The 25,523-nt window shown below is 40.6% G+C and overlaps 2 protein-coding genes across 2 annotated transcripts; both read right to left on the bottom strand.

The window, feature by feature from the left end:
- Positions 1 to 9,009: 9,009 nt before the first annotated feature.
- LOC139143907 (glutathione S-transferase A3-like) lies at positions 9,010 to 17,430 on the bottom strand. The gene is made up of 7 exons (XM_070714511.1): positions 17,316 to 17,430; positions 16,647 to 16,809; positions 14,963 to 15,014; positions 14,426 to 14,558; positions 10,315 to 10,450; positions 10,077 to 10,208; positions 9,010 to 9,441 (listed from the first exon to the last, which is right to left on the bottom strand). Exons 2-7 carry the CDS (start codon positions 16,737 to 16,739, stop codon positions 9,319 to 9,321), a joined length of 669 nt encoding a protein of 222 aa, XP_070570612.1. The 5' UTR covers positions 16,740 to 16,809; positions 17,316 to 17,430; the 3' UTR covers positions 9,010 to 9,318.
- A 1,468-nt stretch (positions 17,431 to 18,898) lies between these two features.
- Positions 18,899 to 24,374, bottom strand: LOC139143908 (glutathione S-transferase A3-like). The gene is made up of 6 exons (XM_070714512.1): positions 24,192 to 24,374; positions 23,506 to 23,557; positions 23,086 to 23,218; positions 20,571 to 20,706; positions 20,333 to 20,464; positions 18,899 to 19,692 (listed from the first exon to the last, which is right to left on the bottom strand). Exons 1-6 carry the CDS (start codon positions 24,282 to 24,284, stop codon positions 19,570 to 19,572), a joined length of 669 nt encoding a protein of 222 aa, XP_070570613.1. The 5' UTR covers positions 24,285 to 24,374; the 3' UTR covers positions 18,899 to 19,569.
- Positions 24,375 to 25,523: the final 1,149 nt, after the last annotated feature.

The following is a 25,523-nucleotide window of genomic DNA, read 5'->3' as shown; positions in this document are numbered from 1 at the left end:
ACAGTCTTTTATACTCACGCTTGCGCCTCCCACAAATATCGACTGCCTATAGTTTTCGTTCAGCAGTTCTCTGAATTTGTCGCGATAAATGACGTCAACTAGTGAGATGATGTTCTAAACCATCAATACTGCATTTTTGGCAGTTTCCGAAAAGATACGGTGTCTGTAGAAATTTTACCACTTTCTACAGTATTAGGAAGTGATTAATTCGCTGGTGAGACCAGTTTTTTCCCAAAATCTGGACATGGTACGTTGAGGTCGCTCGCTTCATGCGTAGCAGATGTTGGCGAAAGTGATCTTGAGCTACATGGGCGTGTGGATACAGTCGTCGGAACTACGCTCAAAGGTCGTGTGGGACCTATACGATTAATGTAAACGCTGTAGCCAAGATACGATGGCGATTGATGAAAGTTAAAACATTTGTGTCATAATCTACATCGTATAATTTAAATATTGCAGCTATGATGATGAGGTGCATTTAAGATATCGTGCACGAAATATATTTGTAAACAAGAAATTCGCACAGACGCAGCTCCGACGACGGTTTCTCTTTAAAAGTTTCTCTTTAAAAATACCACGTTGACAAGTGTTATACACGTGCTGATTGTGTTGTGCTGTGTCATCAGTATATACCAAATATAAAATTTGACGTTCATTCGTTTGAGTGCATTCGGAAGACATTCAAATCGTGACGATTCGTGACATTATTAAAACTGCTGTTGTTATATTAGCTCATATTTGGTTTTATATATAAATACCAAAAAGAGCTTATATGATGAGTCTGAGTGGCGTCTGTGTCTGTATATTTGTGGGTATGTGCGGATGTATGTCCGTCACACACAAAGGCTCCCATACCGCCAAAGCTACCGTCTCAGTATTTGGTGTACAGGTAGATGTAGGGGTTGAGATGTGAATTTGTTCAAATGAACACATCAGTGTCAAAAATGTGCAAATGAGGTAAGAAAAAGGGAAATTCTGCAAATGTTCATGAGTGGTCGCATGCCAATGGCTGAAACAGGATACTCCACTGACCTCTAGTCATTTCCTGTCATTGTTTATGAACTGTTACATATTAACAGACCTGCTCAAACTAAGGGACAGACCATTAGATCTTGGGAGGGGGTGGCCTCAATGAAATTGTGAACATTTTTTTTTACAACTGTAAATTTCTAAAAAAAATTTTTTCCAAATGAGAAAAGCTGTGCTAATATTTTTTACTAAGTAAATTTTCAGATTTATAATTTTTTTTAGTTAGACGCTGTCTGAGATACAATGTACATCCATATCACTAGCGCAAATAAGATTGCGTGCTGTAACTACTTATGGCCCAGTGATTTATATTGCTGATAGATTTCGCGAAATGTTGCAGATCATCTTTTGACAAGCTGAGAAGCTGTTTGCAAAAAATGTGGTGAAATTTCAATATTTGTGTTTTTGGGACAATTTTTGCCCTTTTTTGATCAAAACATCAATTTCTCTGTAGCAGTATGTCAAACTTCTGTCATTCTTGTTGTTTTTCTGGTTGTACTGTGCAGAAATTATTGTCATAACATCAACGTAGAATTTTCCTGCACTGAACAAATAGAAACAACATTTATTGTTGATCTTTGGTACCCATACTGGTACATGTATGTACCAATTCTGATCAAATGTGAGCGACACCGTATAGTTGCGGTATTTTTTTTGTTTTCACCAGCGTGTATTACGTCCGAGGGAAGTGATAAAGACAAATATATGTTAAAGTTTTTTTTTTAAGCTGACGTGTACTCTCATTCATCTGCTTAAAAGTGCCTTTTATGCTCATTGTGATGTTTGTGAATTATGCACATGTAAGTCACTTATCGATACGGATAAGTGTACTCTCTGACATCCTAGTACTTATCTAACTTACCCGGGTTTCATATTCAAGCCCAACGCATATCCACCACGCGTTGACAATGGTTTGCAAGCTGGAACGGCCGCTGAGTGCTAGTTGCCAATACGTCCACAACGCGCATGACGTCTGCCGTCAGCTATACCGCCATGGCCATGATATGACAGCATTCCACTCTATATGCAGATGTCCATTATACCAAACTACCTATTCCATCTAATACATACCAGAGGACTGATTTATTGTACTGCCAACTCAGAGCTTTTTCTGGAAGGACTTTTCCCGAAGAAGATGTAAATAGTTTCATAGAATGAGCAACGACTCGCACGTAATTCGGCCAATTGAAATCATACATCCTTGTATTTGACCCGTCTCGATACATCCCCAGTTTAATAGCTGTCAGTATAGACAACTGTGCTCTATACTTAGCTGTTGAAGGGAAATGTTGTATCGGGCCCTTTTGACAAAGTGACCCATTGGAGCTACGCTTATGTCGATTGGCATCGATGCCATTTTTGATTGGCAAGTGCTGATTTGAAAGCAATTTACTAAAAGAACACGATTGGAACTAATCTGGGATAATTGGATTTTCATATTTTGCAAATTTCTCAAAAGTGTTGGGGGCCATATAGCTGAATGTTGCAATGTCGCAAATTACTCATAAAAACAAGTGTGTAATAATGCTGAGATAGCATTTGTAGATTAAATCGACATTACTTCATCATCCAATTATCCCAAATTAGTTCCAATCGTGTTAAAGCTAGAATGAGCCCCGGGGACAGATGTTTGGACTTTGAAATTTTCACAATTATTTCATGGTCTACTGCTTGTGACTCATTTTCAAGTTCTTGGAGTAAGTAAAGTTTAGTTTTGTGAAAACAAACCAATAATTTCTTAAGCCATTTTGAATTTCAAACATCAGTAAAATATCTGTTTTTCTAGAACCAAATCTGCACGGTAACCCCTGATTTTTATGCATGCCATGTAATGAGAATGATCGAAAGTTTCGTTGAGGAACGTTTGAGCAATGTGTAAATAGTTCAATTTCGAGGCCCGTTCTACCTTAAAGAGGCACTCCTACTTTGTAACATTTTAAAAACACATTTTCTAATGCAACGGTCGATATTTGACATGGCGACTGCGCGCGGATCGCGAGATATCGATAAAAACATGTCCTCAAAAAAGTTAAAGTTTGAATTCCGTTGGCCCACCTGAATTCAGCTTCCGAACATAGAACGTTCGGCACTGGGGCCATTGTCAACTAAGCTATGGAGTACGAGTCTACGCTGACGCTGCTGTACGCCACAGCAGTACCACTCGCGTCGGTGAGCGGTCATGTCCCATGGGAGAAAGCCGAGTCCTACTGACTCGGCAAAAAAAACGAAAAACAAAGTTTGCTGATTCCACCAGAATTCGCATAGGTGACTAGCACAGATTGGTGCGGTTGATACACAGTATGCATAGTGGCCGCCGCGTGGTATGCGCGCATACCACACGCGGCGGCCGCTATGTATCGAACCACGCGTAACTGTGTGGCAGACGACAAAATGTAGTCATCAGAGGCAACTAATATTTTACACGTAAAAACTGATATCTATGTGGTATTGTTTAAAAATTTAATACAACTGATTGAGAATAATGAAAACGACAAAAACTAAGGAGAAGTTTTAAAAAAGAATTACCAGAGGTAAAGGCATTGATAATGATGTATATAAAGTCATCGCAGTAGGAGGTAAATTAATTGCGTCATTCGAACGTTTTTGGACTCCTTAGAATATCGTCAATCAGCACAACACCACACTTTCGGGGGATTTCGGGTCATAACCAGAAACGATCGTAAAACTTCGGGATGTGAAAAAATACGCTCGGGAAATGACATGTTTTTATCGATATATCGCGATCACAGGCACTCCTTAGCTGGGTAGTCTGCTAAGTAGATCGATTTTCGGATCTATTGATCCAGTAGTCGATATCCCCGCCACTGAAACCTAAATACTCACAAGGTGTGCAACACAAGCACTCAAAAAACACACACCCGATTTGTCAACTGGCCGTGCGCTCGCACTAAACATTCAAAACTACACTCCCATATACCTAGTTGGATCACAAATTTTAACCATCTCCTCGAAAATCACGCCAATGAATGTGTTACTCGCGTCATCTTGAAGGAATCGGCCGTGTTTTGAGACCAAGCGCAGTGAAATGCGGCCTGTAGAACGATCTACCAATATGATGTCATTTTTTCCACTGCTGATTGGTTCAATCTTCCCCCTCCACTGTCTATGGTTCAACTATACTTCACCAGTGACGTCTTGCCATGACCTTTGTTTTGGCCGTTGATTAGCCAATCAGTAGTGGAATAAATAACATCATATGGTAGATCGTTCGGCAGGCCACATTTCACTGCGCTTGGTCTCAAAACACGGCCGATTTCTTCAAGATGATGCGAGTAACACGTTCATCGGCATGATTTTCGAGGAGATGGTTAAATTTGTGATCCAACTAGGCATATGGGAGTGTAGTTCTGAATGTTTTATGTGAGCGCACGGCCAGTTGACAAATCGGGTGGTGTGTTTTTTGAGTGCTTGTGTTGCACACCTTGTGAATATTTAGGTTGCAGTGGCGGGGATATCGACTACGGGTCAATAGATCGATCCGAAAATCGATCTACTTGGCAGACTAACCAGCTAAGGAGCCTGTGATCGCGATCCGTGCGGAGTCGCCACGTCAAATATCGACCGTTGGCATTAAAAAAATGTGTTTTAAAAATGTTACCAAGAGGGAGTGCCTCTTTAAAGGGCCAGTAGCTGACACTTTGATAATTTCTTCACACTATTTTTGTTTTTAATGTCAACTTCAGTTTTCTGTTTTACTTACAAAAGCATATAGGGACACGTAGTTTTCAGCTTTCCAACTCTGTCAGTACATGTGTTCACTGCATTGCTATAGTTGTCAAGTGAATTCTGTGGCTGTAACGTTATCTGTTTACTTTTATCGAGTTCGGTAACCGGAATTCTATTACTAACTGTGGGGGTCCTACCTCGGAGAATCGTAAGACGTCAAAAGTCAGTGTCCAGGTGTTCAGTACGAATTCCAATGGATCCCTAGTCGTCGGGGCTGTATCTGGGTCAGTGGGTACATACCCAGAAAAGTTTCAGAGCAACCTCCAATTTTAGCGCCATCAGAGGAAAGAGGCAGAAGAAAATTTTATATCGGGATTCGTGTTAGCATAAATGAAAGGGCGTTCATCAACTTGACTCGTTAAGTCGGGTTTTAGCCTAGAATTATGATCCCGGGTATCCTATATTTGGTTTCGTGAATATTCAGTCGCAGTCAACCAGCCGATATCGAGACATTCTCACCAGAGGCGTTCTTCATATAAAAATGCCATTCTTATGTATTTTGAATAAATTTCAAGTTCGGAGGGGGAATGCGAAAAGCCGTTTTTCCCGTCCAGTAGTTTTCCCATCTCCTCACTTCCCAGAAGTAACCCTCCCGATTTCCCTGTTTTCCGTTGAAAGAGCTCTTGGAGACCATCTGTAGGGTACCTGGCTTTGTTGTATTCATCGACAAACTCACGAAAACATCGAATCATTGTGCCTGCGCGTCCACTTTGCCTTTTCCAAGTTGGCCATGTAAGGGACCGTTCAGATTTTACGGCCGGGGGGACGGCAAAATCCAGGGGGGGGGGTCATCCTATTTTGGAGTCCGCGACGGAGTGGGGGGGGGGGGGTCATCGCTTTTTCACTGGTAGGAAGGGGGGGTCACCACATTTTCAAAAACATAATACCTACAATAATGTTCACTTTATGCCATGGCCATGATCGACCCTCTTTACCGGCGGCCCACTTCAATAAATTGACTTTATGTAATAGCCCATGAACCTCTACGGGCGGACGCGTTTGGTGGCCCACTCCAATTAGGTTTACTTCATGCAATGGCCATGATCGACCCTCTTAACCGGCGGGCCAACTACAATAAATTGACTTTATGTAATAGCCCATGACCATCTTAACGGCCGGACGCCTTCAGCGGCCCTGTCCAGTACAGTTTACTTTATGCAATGGCCATGATCGGCGGGCCACCTTTGGTGGCCCACTAGAATAAAGTTGACTTTACGTAATGGCCCATGACCCTCTTAACCGGAGGGCTGCCTTTGGCGAACCACTCCAATAAAGTTTACTTTATACAATGTCCATGAACATAAGTTGTCTATGGAAATGAAGTTAAAAGTTGCCTTACAGTCGTCCTATTTAACAGACTTTTGCATGGATGTGGCGGAGAAGTTTGTGCACTGGTATCTCTGCTACACGAATAAAGTGCACCGTGTACCAGAGTTCAAATCCAAACCGTGTGGGTAAATTTGACATATGGGTTTTTGTTATTTTTCAGCGGGGGGGGGCATCAAATTTTTTTGTCTGACAAAAGGGGGAGGTCATCTTTTTTCACGAAAAATGCAGGGGGGTCTATATTTTTTTGCGGCGACAAGATTTTGCCGCCCCCCCCGGCCGTAAAAACTGAACGGTCCCTACCAAAATAGAAATCCAACTTTCCCGCGTTCAAACGAGACTATGGCGCGTAATCAAGGCCAATATTCTAACTCCCAATTTTCAACTATACAACTCGACATTCAACATTCAAACTCCCCATTTTCAACTATACAAAGCGACATTCAACATTCAAACTCCCCATTTTCAACTATACAAAGCGACATTCAACATTCAAACTCCCCATTTTCAACTATACAACTCGACATTCAACATTCAAACTCCCCATTTTCAACTATACAACTCGACATTCAACATTCAAACTCCCCATTTTCAACTATACAAAGCGACATTCAACATTCAAACTCCCCATTTTCAACTATACAACTCGACATTCAACATTCAAACTCCCCATTTTCAACTATACAACTCGACATTCAACATTCAAACTCCCCATTTTCAACTATACAACTCGACATTCAACATTCAAACTCCCCATTTTCAACTATACAAAACGACATTCAACATTCAAACTCCCCATTTTCAACTATACAAAGCGACATTCAACATTCAAACTCCCCATTTTCAACTATACAACTCGACATTCAACATTCAAACTCCCCATTTTCAACTATACAAGCGACATTCACATTCAACTATCGAACTCAACATTTGGGATTGCTATTCCCCATTTTCAACTTTCGAACTCTACATTTTCAACTCTCGAACTCAACATTTAGGATTCGCATTCTCCCTGGGCATCCCTAACTTGCTTCATTGTAGTTACCCACTGTTTTCCTTCTGGGCTATGCTACGTCAGAACGCGTCTATAGATACGTCACATGACGTTTCGGAGTTTTAGAGTTATTCCTATGTGATGTTCTAGAGGGTCCAAAAATATGGACCGGAAACACTTGTGATGCTATCAAGATTTACTGCCGACCTCCGCCATCACTTAGGCCTAATTCGGTCGCTATCATGTCGTCTAATAGCCCTGCGTACGATGCTGTGTGTTCCGCTACAGCTAATCGCCTGGTGAGCGGGGCGATTAGCTGTAGCGGAACACACAGCATCGTACGCAGGGCTAGTCGTCTAATCAAGAGCATGCATGCGTGGCTCGCCATGGCTTATTTTAAAATTAACAACTCGCTTGTTAATTTCCACACTATTACAGCCAAAACACAACTCAAACACTAAACTAGCTGTGCATGGCAGGGCTTAGCCCTGCGTACGATGCTGTGTGTTCCGCTACAGCTAATCGCCTGGTGAGCGTGGCGATTAGCTGTAGCGGAACACACAGCATCGTACGCAGGGCTAGGCAGGGCTGTGTGTTAGGCGTCGGCGTGTGTTACCGGCGTTATACGGCCTCCCACCACATGTAGTGGGAGGCCGTATAACGCCGGTAACACACAGCCCAGTGCAATGCAGAGCTAACACTAAACACACAAAGCACATACAAGACGAGATGGCTGATGTGTGAAGCCACTTTCCCTTTATTACACCGTGACCACTATGTTCAACATCATGTATTTCACCTTGAGCGGCTTGCACTAGCTGGACAATACGCTCACTACACATTCAAATGCCACTTAACTGTGACAAAGTCTAACAAGACTCTCACACCTACGTGACACATCTCCCCGTCTGTCGGGCTGGTCAAGGTCAAGTAGCAGCCTAGACAAACTACCACTGACGTGGTCACTAACGAACCCGGTGTCGTCCAAAATTAACTGCGAGGTCACCATATGTTTGGGACTCCCTAACAAAGTGATAAGTAGTTTCATGTAAAATGACACCGACGATTTTTTAAAGTCGTATTTGACTATATGTATGCTAATTTTGGCTTGTGTTCGCTGGCTAGTGGTCTAGGGGGACCTATGACTTCGATAGTTGAAAATGGGGAATACGAATCCAAAATGTTGAGTTCCATAGTTGAAAATGTGGAGTTCGAAAGTTGAAAATTGGGAGTTCGAAAGTTGAAAATGTCGAGTTGTATAGTTGAAAATGGGGAGTTTGAATGTTGAATGTCGCTTTGTATAGTTGAAAATGGGGAGTTTGAATGTTGAATGTCGCTTTGTATAGTTGAAAATGGGGAGTTTGAATATTGGCCTTGATTACGCGCCATACGCACCTCAAATTTCCCGCTCGTTGCAAACTCGACGATACGATACCACAAGTTGTTAAACCACTTGCCATGAGATGTCGCTTGCGCATAGGCCTATATCCATTTCGCGAACAAGAGTCTTTGGTTACGTACAGCTGCATTTATTCGGATCACACTCTCTCCTTACATTTTTTCTCTTGGTTGGGATGAGCGTAGGATTATGGGCAAGCGGTCTACGCATATGTAAGACCTGCTATAAAGGGTGTTTCCATGGCGACTGCTAGACTAAGTCTATGGCCAGACTGGATGTTACCAAGAACGGTTGCAAATTTCGGCAATCTTAAGTTAACTTCAAGACGTCCTTGCCGTCTAAATTGCGAGCTTCGATTATATAAGCAATAATGTATAATTAATTTCCCAGGATAAAACATCGTCGATTGCAGCTTGTGCCCATGTGCGTGGGTTGATAACACCATTGTTTACTTAAGAAAATATTGTAAGCAAAGAGCGCTCGAAATACAATGATGCAATATAGCAGAAAAGAATTATTTTGCAGTGTATGTTTTATTCAACATAGCTCACGTTCATGGTATATATCCACAAGGGGACACAAAGAATGACACTTGCATGAAAGAAGACATCATATTCTCCGTAGCTTAAAAATAATTTGAACTTTCTTCATTACATATTATAGTTTGAAATGAAGAGCCATTGTACAGAGTTTCCACTGTCCTTTGACCTGTGTAACGTATGCAGGAATGTATGCTTAATCATTACATATAGAGTGGTTTATTTGTGTTTGATACGGAATTATGCTTGCAAAGCAACACATGAAAAGCGACACAACCCGAAAGCTAGATTTCACCCCAAGCTCTTTTGCATTCGTCGACATACTCTTGTGTATGGATAGGCTTTCTTTGCGGACCTTCTAAAAATTCTTTGATCCCTGGTAGAGATGAGACTCTGGCCTTGAATTCCTGAAAATGGAACGGGTAAACCACATTGATTGAACAGTCCGGATGGAGCTTCCTACCTTTGTCTCTATATACTATCTGTCCCTTTCTATTTGCGTGTCTATATTCGCCCTACTGTCTGTCTTTCCCATCAACCTCTCGCCATCTGTCTGTCTGTCTGTCCGTCTGTCTGTCCGTCTGTCTGTCATGCATAAATTTCAAACTAGCACGAGGATCTATGAATGTTGTTCTAATGAATACCAGCGATAAAATCGGGACACCAAGAAAATGTTATAAAATTTAGAATCAAATTGACGGCTACATTTCCCGGGTCTTTATTTTACGCAATTAACCACACCCACGAGATTTTGACCAGTTCACGACATTATGTGTAAAAGCGATAGCGAGTGCACATAATCGAGTGGTATACCCGTTGCTGAGGTGGTTTCTTGCTATTATATCATAATATTAAATTGAAATTCTGGCGTGAAACGCAAAAAGGGATTTTTTTTTCTCTCGCTGAGAGCTCGTGCCAGGTTCCAACCTGCTATCGTGCGAATATGACACGGTTATTTTCACGTTTCGGCCAATCAGATCGCAGTATTTGCGCCATCAATGTACTGGTACGATACAATATCTGATATACCGGATCATCTCACCTGAAGTTTAGGATAGCCATCAAGCGAACCAGGTACATAGTCTTCACAGCTTAATAAAGCCTCTAACAGAGTCAGATCGGCCAGAGAGAGGTCGTCACCGACCAAGTATCCAGATTTACTCTCAGTCAAGATCTGTAAATGGAGGACACAATGAAAAATGCCTGTCACTATATAGGCAAAAAGAAAGCTTTTTAACTGGACACTCTTAATCAGTGAAGCAATATAACTAAAGAGATACCTTCTCATATATCGGCCGATATCTCGGTAGTATTTGCGTTTTAATTTTCTCCATGTTTTTGTCTTCATCCGAAACGAATCCGATCCACAGGAAGTCCATCACAAAGTCTCTAGCGCCTTCATTCAGAATGTCGACTCTGGTGACGAGAAAGACGTGACGATTGAGGTTTGGTGAGCATTATTTATAACTGTAGCTTTCACAACTGAACAAGCAATAGCAGTAGAAGGGTACAGTGTTTTCTCTGTATGTTCACTGAAGGGGGCAATTTTTGCGCAATTCATCAAAATTTGGGGGCAGACTTGACATTTTAGGGGGCAGAAACAACAGCAAATTCACAGGTCACTTCACTAAGCGCTTGGGTCACCATCGCATATGGGCGTATTTGATTGCTGTGTTTTGTGCGCGATTTTCGCGCTGTCAGTAAATTTCAAAGGGCAGAAAATGGCTCGAAATTCGCAATTTGCGCAGTTTCGCAGTCGAGAGAAAACGCTGGGCCCATACTCCTCATGGGGCAAATCGGTGGTTTACTGAGGGTACCTTCCATGGTCAAAAGACTAAAACATACACCCTAAGAGAAGGTTGAGTTGTACTCCAGCTTAGCATGGACCAAGAATTCACCAGCCATACCATGGTAGAACAAAATAATGTTTTTTTAAGAAGGTATTTATTTACCCTTTATTTAGAATAAAATGGAATATGTACAAAATTCTTCAAAGAAAATAAATAGCTACTGATCACAATCGATGCACTCAATAACGGAATATACACGGTGAATTTGATGATGAATTCACTTCAAATTTGTCATCCAACCCCCCCCCCCCAAAAAAAAAAACCACAACAAGATGACGACAAGCACAATCGGATACAAATATATACTCTGTATGATAAATGTAGAGTTATGCCACTGTGACAGCATAGCATGGGCCCAGAATGCATCAGTCAAGCCATTATAGACGTAGTAATAGTAGAAGCTGAATCAGTTAAGACAAAAATATGTGTTTACAACATCGACAGGGCAGTGAAAGATAAAGATTCGAAAACATACACACAAAAGGTTGAAGGAAAAATTGTGGTAAATCTGAAAAGAACAGGCGGGAAATGACTACAAATCTGTGTCAACGAAGTAGAAGTGATAATAGCAGCAAACTGTACCACCAGTGGTTCGAAGCTTTATTATCTAATTTGATGGGAACACACAAAAGGGTACCTGTCAGGTGGATTACTAAAAGAATACACGTATATCCAATTATCTCGCCGAATAACTTGACGAAGTCAGGCCGTTGAGCCGCGGGAGAAGTGCTTGAAAAGGGACCAGGCGACAATATATGGAAAATTGTGAATTTGAAAGGAATGTAATCGTGTATTTTTGCAACAGCCTGACCCGCACTGTGTGTCGTGTTAGAACTGCAGAGAAATAACCAGCGTTTGATATGGTTGTGAAATTATTTCTGCAATATCTTACGTACTAGAAGCTGCAGATCAGGGATAAAGTCGTCATATTTTGGTATAATTTCTGTAAATTTTATAATAGGTAAGACAGCAGTTACAATGGAAGGAACCCTGAAAAATGCTGTGATCCACATAGCCTTAAAGCCAGAAAATGACAGTGTAATTGGAGGTATCAACTAAGTAGCGCGCCTAGAGACTATAACTGCTCTAGACTTATACACTTCAAACCTGTCCACGGAGCTGCCATAGCATCACTATGGGTATAAGGCTTACATCAGCATTGCCCCAACTTGCAGAAATGTAGTGATCTACAATTTTTATTTGTAAAAGTAACGAAGAACAATGCTGATCGACATGAAGTAAAATAAGGGGAAAGTGGCTCCACACATCGGCTAGCAACTTTATCTGGTGTTTTGTGTTTCATGTTAAGTTCTACGGTCAAATTGTGGATTAACTCAGTGATTAATTCTGCTGTATTATTTTGTGTTTTGAGTTGATTTTTGGTATTCAAAATTAGCCATGGCAAGACGAACCCCGAGTATTTCCTTCATCAGTCGTTTTCAGTATCTTTCCGTTCGGGCTTTCGTACCGAGGTCTTCTGATAACGATCAGTTTGATCTGTTTAACAACCTCTGAGTTGAGGAAACTTGTTCTCCTTAGTTGTGACTTGTTTCATTGTGCATAATTGAGTGTTCCTGTACACTGGCAACACCTTAAGTGTAACTAAGATCGCATCGTTTTTCGAACTCGCATCGTTTCTATTTCTGTAGAAAGTAGATAGAGTTTTCTGTGTGTTACCCGTTTTTTGATGATCGGTATAAGTGTACGATATAAGTATACGTTATACTGTACAAGTGTACTTTTTAGCTAAATACCAAGAGTATTGCGAAAAAGTTCTTAGCTTATTATATTGTGATTTGGTAAAAATAGTTGACCTTATTTTCCTGACATGAAAGCATCCCATGATTCCTATCGTGAGATGAGACGAAAAAAATGTTGCGCCTTTGTTGACTGGATCACCTTAAGTGTAAGGTGAGTGGAGCATCACTGGCTGAAGTGTAACCGCCGACTTCATAAACTCGGTTTAACTCGGTCACATTAGTAATCGCGAAATACGGTTAACGGTTGCTCCAGTTTAGGTACACAGTGGACTGCCGCTGTGACGTAGGAAAAACTGTGTCACCAGGACCTAACCAAACGACTGTGTCACGAAAGGCCACGATCGATGTTTGTCCAACGAATGGTCGAAGTCCACGAGGTTATGGCCTCCTAGTCTATAGTCTCCAGCTAACGGTAATTTGTTCTTAGAAATTAAGCTGATATACATAACCTAAACAAAAAGCTTGATTTGATAAAAGAGATTTTCATTTCTGAAGCCTGCTACCAAACGGCTGAGACAATCCCGTTAAAAGCACTGGAATTTTGACGTGATGACCACGAGGTCAAATTCACGGGGTCACAGCTTTTTTAGACATTACACAAATTCAGACTGCCTAATAACTAACTTGTGAAACGAGACCTTGTTAAAACTCAGAGGGACGCGTTCTGCCTATAATGTTGAATATAATACGGATGGATCTCAGCAATTATTTTGAAAAATGTTGTGCATTACGACATCAAATATTTTTGAGATTTCATCCTGAAGTGTTCCCGGCATTAGCGTTTAACTTGAAAAAAATATGGAAGGGATGGATCAGAACACGTACCGAAAGATAAGACTAGGTTGCCAATTCAAATTTAAAAGATAAAATAATATGGCGGCGCCAAAATTTCGGCGCCAAAATCTCGTCGTAAGCGACAAGTTATTTGAATATTTCTCTCGTGTAACTCAATACATTTGAAAGTACATTTGAAAGTACATGAATTAACAGACAGGCAATGCATAAAGGTTTCCCTATTTCCCTTGATTTCTCCAACAAATGAGCCACGCTCATGCACTAATACACTTGTCATTGTTTCTCAAATCACGTTATTAAAAAAATGTTAGAGTCATAAATACAAGATATGTCGCCTAACTTCGCACCGAAAGTCCGGGAAAAGGACAAGCCTGTTTGAAATGACAAAAACAGTTTCCTTGTAAGGCAATCCAGAAATCATGCCTCTTGTGTTGTTTTTGAAAAGGATAAAAGCTTATCTGAATCAAATTGTTAAATGGTAAGAATCGGGCCATAGCGTCACAGAAATTTCCCAGTTTGAAGTGACCCAAAGTATCGAGATCATTTATCGTGATGATGACACGCGGCCGCCGGTGACTGGCGAGAGGCTTTGCATTTATAAGCTTGCTCGATACTAGTCAAATTTGTACTTTTATTTGATAATGATTGTATCATTATTTTGGACAACTATCTTTGATAATTGCGTCGCGATAAAAGATGAATAATATAAACAAATTTAGTTTTTTCCATTTTTACAAAAAACTGATCGAGTCAAATACATTGATTTCGTAATTTTACAAAAATGATAACTCTATGCAAATTGTAAGTTTTCTCTGATATGTGTACTCTTAACAAACTAATAAACTAGTACTTAACCCCATACAATCATCCAAAGATATTTCAGCACGTGTTTTACGATGATTTATAAGCTTAATGGAGAGTGTCACGTAACTCCAATTAATATAACCAAATCGATTCAAAGGTTCATGTAAGATACATCGCGTTACCTTATTTTGTCTTCAGGTGTCTTCCCGTCAAGCCCATACTTCTTCGCGATGTAGCGAATTATGGCTTTGGTTTGGACCAAAGTCATTCCATCGATTTTAAGCATAGGCAATTGCATGAAGAAAAGTTCTCCATCTAACGGAATGAAATACAATTAATCCTTTGAATGCAAAAGTCAATTTTTGTCACCTTTGCAAAATATGATGCACACGATTTTGATTCAGTTCAACGCAACTTTTTTCAGATTTTTTCCCAAAATATCAATTAAAAACTAAAGCAAATGAAAATTTGTGTCCTTCTGATATTATCAAAAACATACAGCAAAAATCATAAAAATTGGTAAAATTCTCCACTAAAATTTTGGCGAGAAAAATTCAAGCCTTCAAAGGGTTAAAGTCAAGCTGCAGGAAAGTTAAACAAAATTGAAGTTTCCCGGCTGAAAACGTGTGAGTGCTCAGTAATTTTTTTTTATGAAAGTTGCGAATAGACACTTTGTAAATCGCTAAATATCTATTGATCGTAATTACATACAAACGTACCTGCCCGCAGCTTGTCCAGTTGTTCCTTTTTGGTGACCAGCGTTTCTGTGAACTGACAAAAACAAAGTAAAGTCCAGAGAATGAACAAGAATGCGACATGTGAACTGCATTTAAAGAACAAATGGCAGTTTTGCAGAACTGTTATCGTAGTAACTGACCCTCGACTCGATGAAAGAATGAATGCAAAATCTGACACAAAGTCCAGTGTAACAGTAAAAATGTTGTACCTCAGTGTTCTACCTAAAAGTATACACATTTTGACAGGCCATGAGGGTAACGACATACCTTTGTTACTCAAAAGGGTCGCCCAAAATGATGAATACCACGTGACCGTAAATTAACGAATCACATTTGACGAGGTGTGTTACTGTTATATCTAACCGTGCTACCTAGAATCGTAGAAGAACGGTTTGAAAAGTGCTCATTACAAGATTGCAAATGTGTTCAGCGGAAGAAAGATCTGTCGTGATTTCTATTATTGACCCACTCATCTATTTTTTTGTTTTCATCATCTGCGGCTTCAGCAGCTGTCCTTTTTATGTATTTTGTGTTATGCTTGTTCTGTTTGCAAAATATCCTTTCTTGTTCTGCTAATGAAACAATAGGGCGTCCAACTCATCAATATGGCACGTGGTAAATTTTAGATGTGCAATATCCAGTACAGTTGTCGACTACTAAATTCAGTTGAATAGAATAATTTTTCCATTTGTTCGAAATGTATTGGGTTTGCAATGGTAATACATTGTATTTCGGCATTCTTTTGGGAGAAGAAGAAAGCGAATTAGTTTCTTTGGAACAAAACACGATGAGCAAAACTCAAACCATAGACCCTGGGTCCAGGGTCTATGTCCGCATGTCACTTTAAATTTTGCTGAGTTATTCAACCTTGCATCCCTTGGCTGAGTGACGTTTTACAGGTGGTAAGTGTACTTGTAGAAAATTAGTTTTTATTATATTTCTTCATAAATATAAAGTTGAGTGTGATTAGCGGAAACCAAAACATAGATTTAGCGTCAGTTACAGCCATTGTCACCAATTTTGCTGAGTCATTCAAACTTACATCCCTCACTAAGTGATCTTTTACAGGTAGACACGCTTATGTACAGTAAGTGTATACTTGTGGAACACTACAATGTTCTACAAGTATACACGCTTATGTACAGCAAGTGTATACTTGTAGAACACTACAATGTTCTACAAGTATACACGCTTATGTACAGTAAGTGTATACTTGTAGAACATTACGCTTGTACTGTATCTTCTTCATGAAATATGAAGTTGAGTGTGATTAATCAGTGGACACCAGAACACAAATCTGCTGGAAAACGTGGGCGATTACATTTTTAGAACAACGACGCCACTCAGACCGTAACATATCATGTTTACCAAACAATAATACTTTCAAACCTACGTCCTAGCTTCTTGTCCTTTTACAGTAAGGGAGGAGGGGGTTGTCGGAACTGTGCCCGTACGTACGATGTGCATTATGACAAACATAACTTTATCAGTCGTCAAGGTACGTTTGATACAGTGCTCACATCGGTCGTATGGGTCCCACACAACTTTTGAGCCCAGTTCCGACGACCCCCTCGTTTAAAAAAATAAGGACAACAAGACGTCATTTGTCAGTGTCTGCCTGTGTGTGCTCGTTCCCTCGTACTTTAAAACTAGAAAAGTGACGTACTTTGAGTCCAGCAGCGGCCAAAATTATACGAATAGACTCGCCGTATCCTCTTCCGTTGAAATAAGTAAGGTGTGGATTTTCAGCGGTTGCCATTTTACATTAAGGTATTAGTGCCGAGGGTTTTGTCTTCGTTCGCAGACTTGAGTTTCACGCGAAATGTTACCTGGAGACAAGAAAGTGCAATCAAACGGACACCGAAGAATAAGTGGCGATGTTAACTATTGACTGTTTCGAGCACAGGTGCTTGCAGTGTTGCCAGGATAGTCGAGTCACAGACTGTAAAGTATCTGTCCACGACTGTGGTCGATCAAAGGCCCGGGGACGAAGCGTAGGCCGTAAACCGAACTTCCATGAGGTTCGGCCATTGACCTGACACTTTGATCCCTTTGATCGGCTATCCAGGCAACGCTGCTAGGACTGACTGCGGACATCAATAATGTTACTGCTGTGTGGATCATGATCAGAGATGGCATCACGATTGGTAACGGCAGCTTTCTTTCACATTGTACATGTCGACTTCATGCAACATGATGCTCCAAGAATGAAATACACAGATATGGCATAGAGAGAGGCCCTGGACTGGAGCTTTGAGGCTTCAACCTATGAAATTGGGTCACGCGAGTCCCTTCCATGGTCAAGCCACAGAACAAGGGCAGGTATATACTCTACCTGTTCGAAGGACAGATAGCTAGAGTGAAGCTGCTGAACACCGTGCATCTGTTGGCTACCTGATTCGGACTGAACTCTTGACACGACATGACTTGACTTTAATTCGCTGGGAGGGTATCACCTGACATGACACACGGTCATTCACTGGCTCTTTTGGAGTGTATTGTTGAGAAACACGCAACTGTCGTCTGACATCATGCTTGCGAAATTTTAAATGATTAACATTGCTCAAACAGTGATGGAAAAATCATTATCATTCTGTTCATCGACAGAACAGACACATAATGCTGTACATCCAGTGTGGACCGATCTGTAGCTCAAGGAACGATGTAAATGCCATCAGTTATATACACAGTTACATCAACACATGATTAACGCACCTATTACACAAATTCACTGGTTGACGTAAACTCAAACTTTAAAGGAAGCACAAATCGAGAAGCTCGTGAGAGAGCCCCGAGCCCCAAGTTTTGGTCTCTTCAAAGCACATCTGAGTACATGCAAATGAGACCGGCTGCTATACAGAACTGTACAGTTGATGTACAACACAACGAGGTCACATTTAAATTACAACACACGATAGCAAGGACAGGCCACAGTCATCTGTGATCTATTCCGCTCTGGGTCTATGCGCCCCATAGACGTGTGTACATATGCCTGAGAAGAGTGTGTACATATGCCTGAGAAGGAGAAAGTTCTTCTCAGGCATATGTACACAAGTCTATTGGGCGCACAGACGCAAAGCGGAATAGACCACAGGTGACTGTGGACAGGATCACGATTTGTTGCCGGCCCAAGGGACGGTGCTCATGAGGGTAATATTGATGATGTTTGGGCCGAAGGCAAGGCTGAGCAAATTCAAGACCACATAGCCTCAAAACTGATGACGTCACAAATGCCGTACGCAAAACACAGAAGCCGAGTATTTTGCGGCACTGTCTGACCAAATCTCTAAATCATTTACAAAATTTCCGATTGCCTAGTTTTTGTGTCTGGTGAAGCAAGGTGTAGCAAGCCGCAATTCCTGGCACAAACTGTGCCTCAGCCGACACAAAACAATTTATGAAAGCCAACTTACAGGTTTAAAGGGCTAGTTAGTTCACGGTCCCCAAACACCGTTTGTGGAGGGACCGTGGTTTGTGGAGGGACCGTGTTTTGTGGAGGGACCGTGGTTAGTTTATGTCTTTGCGGCAATAATTCCGTCTCATTTCGGGTAGACAGTAGCCTTTCTGATGTTTCATTCATCAAATTCGCCGTCATGTACAAATTAACACCGAAAGCAGTGGCTAGATTGACCTCTTTTCAAGACTTCATATGCCGAAATCAACACACTGTCATGTAGGGAACTGGTCAGTTTCTTCGTCCTGGGGGCGATTGATTTGGGAGGGGGTCACCACGGCATATTGTGCAAAAGTTTCGAGACTGTCTGGAAACACCTATCCCCAAGTCCAAGTTTGTTGGTGACGAGGCCACTGCTGATGTGAGAGACTGTGAATGCACAACCGGATGAAGAGATGAGTGCTGGTGCCAGTACGTGGACCTTTCTCAAGATATATTAGCATACAATTTAGTAAAATGCTGTACTTTATTCGCTTTGTCAATTGCCGCAACTTTTGTAATGAAAATTTTTTTACATCACTAACGATTGTTGTTCACATCTTCATTTCCTATGGCAAAGAAATATTACATTTCTCACATACAGAACTACAGGCAGCTGTGAGGAAAACTTGAGTTATTTGAAGGCACGTTCACTGCTTTTATGCTAAGAGTCGACCCTCTTCCTGTTTTTTACTGTTTGGAAAGACTGCCGAGGCAGTGCTGTGACCGCGCATCAAGGTACTGTGCAATGCTATGCTACACTGTGACAGCTGACTATATTTCTGAGGGTCTGTACTACAACTGCGTGAATTTGGCATAAATGCTGATAATCACGATCATTCAGGACTCCATTCCAGTAGAGCACTTTGAAAGTATACAATAATGACAGGAATATTAATATTTTATCAACAGTATTCATAAATCAGAAATTTATTAAATGTTTACACTCTTGCTGTGACTAATAACGCCTGATGGCCCTTTGAGCAGACGCATCATTGTACAATCGGCTCTTATAACGCAGTTTGTATTTTCAGAATGCCTATAGTCCGAAAGAAAGTCTGCAGTTCGACCTAGGATCAAGGGTAATGTTAGCTACTTGCTACTCTTTCGTGTAATTACTGACCAAACTTCAGAAACTATCGCAAATTTGCTAAAACTAGAAAAGACCAAAAACTTCCTTGCACTCTGCGACAAATTCTGGTGTAGCAGTCGGTTTTCTCTGAGGACCTTCTAAAAATGCCTTGATTCTGGGTACGGAAGACACTCTGTCCTTGAATTCCTGACAAACGAGAATAGTGCAATAGACCTTGATGTTATATGTAGTGAATGTGAATTTTATAAGACAGGGACAGAAACACATACACACTGCTGTCTCTGTCAGTCTGTCTGTCTATCTGTTTGTATACTCTGTCTCTGTCTATCTCTGTTTGTCTGTGTGTCTGTCTCTGTCGACGTCTCTCTCGTCTCTCTGTTCTCTTTCCCGTCTCCGTCTGTCTGTCCGTCTCTGCCTGTCTGTCTGTCGTCTGTCTGTTCTGTCTCTCTGTCTCTGTCTCTCTCTGTCTCTCTCTTTGTCTGTCTGTCTGTCTGCTGTCTGTCTGTCTGTCTGTCTGTGTCTGTCTGTCTGTCTGTCTGTCTGTCTGTCTCTCTCTCTCTCTCTCTCTCTGTCTCTCTGTCTGTCTGTCTGTCTGTCTGTCTCGCTCTCTCTCTCTCTGTCTCTCTCTCTCTCCCCCACGCTCGCGTTTCTGCAGACTTACATCTTGCCAGTTAACTTACCATGACCTATACTATACTATCACGAAATCAACTCAAACGAACGCACTTCATTACTTCATCGCTCGAAGATCCACACCGCCACCTCGAATCAAATTAACCATTGCATTCTCCTTATCTTGATTTTCTCATATACCGGATCACCTCACCTGGAGATTAGGAAAGCCATCGAGTGAACCTGGAACATATTCTTCGGCGCTTAATAAAGCCTCTAACAGAGCCAGATCGGCCCGTGTAAGGCCGTCGCCGACCAAGTAACCTGACGCACTCTCAGTCAAGACCTACGAAAGGAATTATATTCTACGCTCAACACAGGTATCGCAAAAGGACAAGTGACTTTCGTAAGCAAACGTGGAAGGGCTTAACAAACATAATGATTATACATACCTTCTCAAATATAGGCCGATATCTTGGAAGGGTCTTGGTTTTAATTTTCTCCACGTGTGGATCCTTATCCGGAATGAATCCAACCCGTAAGAATTTGAGGAGGAAGTCTCTGGCACCTTCATATAGCATATCAACTCTGAGAGGAGAAATGACTACAGTCACGAATAACCATAGACTGAAAGATCCATCGCTCGAGGACGCTCCCCTACACTCCCCTGCTCTGGCTGGCTCTTAAAGGTATACAGTCACCTGTAATCTAAATATGCCCATATATGGTCAAGTGGCGTTCCTTGGTATTCAAAATGCCCATATGAGGGCGCTGTTTTTAAAAAGCGGCCACCCGCTAAAAATCTGTGATTGGTTAGATTTTCTCTTTCCATGATAACTGTGGCAAAATTGGAACAGGTGACAGTATACCTTTAAGAGGGGAAGCGTATGGAGCACCCTCGAGCGATGGATCTTTGTCTCGAATAACCATAGCATATCGGTGACGCCTATCAGCACCTTGTCACGGATTTCAGGAAAGAAATAGACTGTAATTTCAAAATGAAATTATTTCTCACAAAGACGAGAGAAGTAAAAGCATGTGGAGAGCTTGAAGAGCCTGTAACTGTAGCTTTTGATGATTATTCGACTATCTTTATCAACCATCGTTTCTTTTTCTACTCCCCAAAGCATGTCGAGACACACAGTATTCAGCTCAACTCAGCCTCTACACCTGTAAAACAACAGCGCTCTTGTTGACAAGTAAACTAATAGTCCAAACACAAAAAATGCGATGCATTTAGCGCGTATAGACGTGTTGACACTTGAAGCTTAGTAGTGTTTCAACATGCTTTTGCAGTAGAACCAGGAACTGTCGTTGATAGCATAGACCCTTAATGTATGTTGATATCAAAAACAAACTCAGTGAAAAACCACCATTCAAAGACATAGCTATCGGCCCTTATGAGAGAAAGAAACCGAAAGGAGAGAAAGCGCTAATGGTTAGCAATAAATACAGAAACACTTTAGGAAGTAAGAAAGGAATCCAATGGTTAAAACCCCAATAATTGCGAATTTTATGCATCATTTTCATGATTTTATTTTCAAACCAAAGTTAGTTCGTGTAAATGTGCTAATTGAAGCAAATTTATAGAAGTATCACGGCTCGCTGATTTGGACCGTTGCCTACGCGTTTTAACACATAATAAACGGGTGCTACACTCATAAAATGGCGCCCCACGGAAAAGTACAAAAAATGCAGTATTTCCCGCACATACACATCGTGATCATAAAGGAAACAAGCACGATGCCATTTGCTTGAATGCACAACACGCGATGGCCAACATTTTGCTTTTGTAATCTTTATTTTCTCTGTCACATGATTAGTTTTTTCAAAAAGGCGGGAAATCCAAAATGTTGTTAAAACGTTTGAATTTACATGCCACTTTCGACACTTATGACAGTGTTATACACTTTTTCAGTCTTTAATGGGTCTTATTCAAAGAAAACTCTTGGAAAACTGAGGATATTTTGAGATCGGTTTATTACACATTCGCAGCTATTGGGGCTTTAATAGTGGTTGGATGGAGTCTGAAAGTCGAATTATCGCATGAATCGGTGATGAAAAGCCGAAACCATGCCTAAAAATATAACTTAGACTATTCGCTTGGCGATAAAAACGAAAATCTTTATCAAAATATATTTAAGGTTCCAAGACAAGAAATTGACCTTTTTAATTGAATTCTCTTGTGCTCAGAACCCCCGTATATTGTATATTTCGGAAAGCCTAGATATAGGCAAAATTGTGGTAACAACAGTGTCACTATTGTTTACATAACTATCACGTGACATGTAATTTGAATAACCTTTCAAAAATCGGTTTTCCCTATGTTTTGTCTCAATTATTCAAAATATCTGACTCAAACTTTCTTGAATGCAAGCTGTCACAACGCTCTTCCAAAGTGTGTCTCAGATTTTTTATATCTTGCTTAGTTTTTTTGGAGCACAATTTTAAAGAAATCGACTAGGATTAAATTCACCGCTCTGGAAGTTTTTCTGGTATAAAAATTGTTTTAGAAGGTTTAAAAAAATTCTGAGACACTCTTTGGAAGATCCTTAGGACAACTTGCACTCACACAAATTTCAGCCACATATCTCAAAGCATTGAAACAAAACATAGGGAAAACCGATTTTTGAAAGGTTATGCAAATTACCTGTCACGTGATAGTTATGTAAACAATGGTGACACTATGGTTACCAAAATGTTCCCCTACACCTAGGCTTTCCGAAAATATATAATTTACGGGAGTTCTGAGCTTATTAACCACTGGAGAATTGTTAACTTAAAAAGGTCAATTTCTTGTCTCGGAACCTTAATCACTGCGTCAGTCGTGCTCTTGAGTGTTCGCTTTGTCTATACATTTGCGCGCACTTGTGTATTGCGACAGACAACAGGAAAATTTCAGTATGCTAGGAAAGAGTACGTTTAAGAGGCCCCTTGGAGATTAAAAATCAAGGCTACCGCCTCTACCTTGTTTTATCCTCGGGAGTTTTCCCGTCCAGTCCATACGTGCTCGCAATATACCGAATTATGGTGCCACTTTGGACCAATTTCATGCCATCTATTTCAAGCATAGGGATTTGCATGAAAAACAGATCTCCGTCTGAAGATGTGAAACATAAAGTCAGTGAAGATTTCAAATCTAAATTGAAATGTCAGATCTAGACAGACGTGAAAACGCAGTAGTTCTGTGTTGTGTGTATCACGCCTCCGAGCGTTTTTTTTTTTTACTTTATTGAGCCAAATGATGAAGTTGGCTACTCGGTAGATGTCATCACATAATATGCATGTACATGTATTTCCAAAGGAGCGACGGGAATTAAAAATAATTAAAATAAATAAAATAGAATTTAAATGTAGTTGATATTTAATCAGTTGATCGTACATTACCTGCCCTAAGCTTGTCCAATTGTTCCTTTTTGGTTACAAGTATTTCCGAGAACTGAAAAAATAAGGTAGAACGAGGGAAAAATCGGTTTCGTCATCAAAATGCGAATGTTAGTTTAGTGTCACTTTTTTGCGGTGACTTAAATGCACTTTAGACAGACATTTGTACTCGAAGTACAAATGAGACTATGAATTATAGTCATATTTAAAACTCATGAAATAACCTCAAAAGAAGCAACTTCTCAATTAGACGTATTCATCAAAGAAATGACGTAAACGACAACTGGTTGGAAATAGGCATTTTTACTCGAAAAGAACACCACAAGGAAACGTTTACTGTGTCTCTCTTTGTTTGTCTGTACGTGCCTTTATTACCTGCATTTTACTCAATAAAAATGCAAAATGAAAACTTTATTAATACCATGGGTATCTATTTCCCCCTCTCTCTGCCTGCCTCTATCTATCCCTGTCTCTGAGTCTGCCTATCTATGTCTGTTTGTCTCTCTGCACCTGTTCGTTTCTGTGGCCGTCTTCTCTGTCTCTGTCTGTCGCTGTCTGTCTGTCTGTCTGTCTGTCTGTCTGTCTGTCTGTCTGTCTGTCTGTCTGTCTGTCTGTCTGTCTGTCTACCTGTCCGTCTCTCCCTCCCTCCTTCTTGCCCGCCCCCCACGATATGATAATTAATGACGTACCTCTATTCCTGCGGCTGCCAGGATCATACGAACTGATTCTCCCAGTCCACGTCCATTCAAATAAGCAAGCGTTGCTTTTGCTCTGGTCGCCATTTTGAACTAATTCGTTAAAACCTTGTTGGTGTTCACAGTATGTGTTGCTTTCCTCTGTCTACTCGACAAAAAGAGTAAATTGGCGAAAAAGTAAGTTAAACCAGAATATTGTAAGGTGAGTCATTTTTCATTCTCTCTACCGTGACCGAGGCCCCCTTCGTTCTAAAAATGTTGTCATCGGACCGTCTCTCGTGACACGAACAGTTGTTAGATGATTTATGTTTTTATTTTGATTTACTTTTAGTTCATTTAATACACAGATGAACTGGCAAACCCACTAACAGAGCTGAGAAACAGAGAAGAACAAAATCAAGAGACAAAAACAAACTGATATAAAACTCAACCACAAAATGAAACAGAAAATACACAAATCAAGGAACAGTACCAATAAAATGACTGGATAATTAAAAAAAAATAATCCCAAACATTTGTTCTTCGTTCGGTGAAGGAAAGTACGAGTGACGTAATGGCCGAGTCACTACGAGTCGAAGACGAGTGGTGACACGGTCATTACGTCACTCGTATTTTCCGCGCTGAACGAAGGATAATAAGGCCAATGTAAGTAAATTCTTTGTTTTGCGTCCACTTAAAATCCTAAAAGGCACGGGGTAAGCGGCTAAAAAACACACACAGAAAATTTAACACAAAATCTGTTTGCCTTTATTGGACAATTTTTGTCAAACCACATGAATACTCCCGATACAGTGTGACACACTGTATGATCACTGTATGCATTTTCATAACAAATTGATCAAAACAAACAGTCATTTTTTGACGTTTGCTTTTCTCTTATTAGTTTTAGATTTATTTCTTGCATTCAAAGTGTCATGTCAATACCATTGCACAGCAACTTGACAGCCTCATCAAATTACTTAAATCTGGACAGTTTGAGGAATTGGTACACTATAACAGTATACAGTTAAGTAGCAGTCTTTTGTCCTCAAGTTCCTGTACGTTTTTTTCAAGTTTCTTGTAATGTCTATGCTCTGATGGAATGTCATAGTTTTGCTGAAAGGTGTCTGTTTTGAAAGAAAACACCAAATAGAAATGGTAACTTGTAGCCTCTGCATTTAATTTTAGAAAGATGGAGCATCAGAGAGAAGAAGAAATTGGTGATATACTTGACAAAATTATTCCCTTTAGCTTCCTCGGGACCATCCGTAAAACCAGCACCTTTCCATCAAATAAAAGCAAGAATTTCGCAATTGTCAGTCTGCACGCACAGACTCATCAGACCCA

The sequence above is a fragment of the Ptychodera flava genome, chromosome 11, assembly GCF_041260155.1.
Source record: "Ptychodera flava strain L36383 chromosome 11, AS_Pfla_20210202, whole genome shotgun sequence".
NCBI classification, from domain to species: Eukaryota; Metazoa; Hemichordata; class Enteropneusta; family Ptychoderidae; genus Ptychodera; species Ptychodera flava.
This window is presented reverse-complemented; position numbering and strand designations above follow the sequence as displayed.

Bases quoted from the DNA above. Each gene is read 5' to 3' on its own strand.
- LOC139143907 (XM_070714511.1), bottom strand. From the start codon at position 16,739: ATGGCAACCGCTGAAAATCCACACCTTACTTATTTCAACGGAAGAGGA. The intron at 15,015-16,646 runs GTACGTCACTTT...TGTTTTTGTCAG, and splicing joins TGGCCGCTGCTGGACTCAAA to TTCACAGAAACGCTGGTCAC. The intron at 9,442-10,076 runs GTGAGATGATCC...TTCCATTTTCAG, and splicing joins ATGGCTATCCTAAACTTCAG to GAATTCAAGGCCAGAGTCTC.
- LOC139143908 (XM_070714512.1), bottom strand. From the start codon at position 24,284: ATGGCGACCAGAGCAAAAGCAACGCTTGCTTATTTGAATGGACGTGGA. The intron at 23,558-24,191 runs GTACGTCATTAA...TTATTTTTTCAG, and splicing joins TGGCAGCCGCAGGAATAGAG to TTCTCGGAAATACTTGTAAC. The intron at 20,465-20,570 runs GTATGTATAATC...TTCCTTTCGTAG, and splicing joins ATCGGCCTATATTTGAGAAG to GTCTTGACTGAGAGTGCGTC.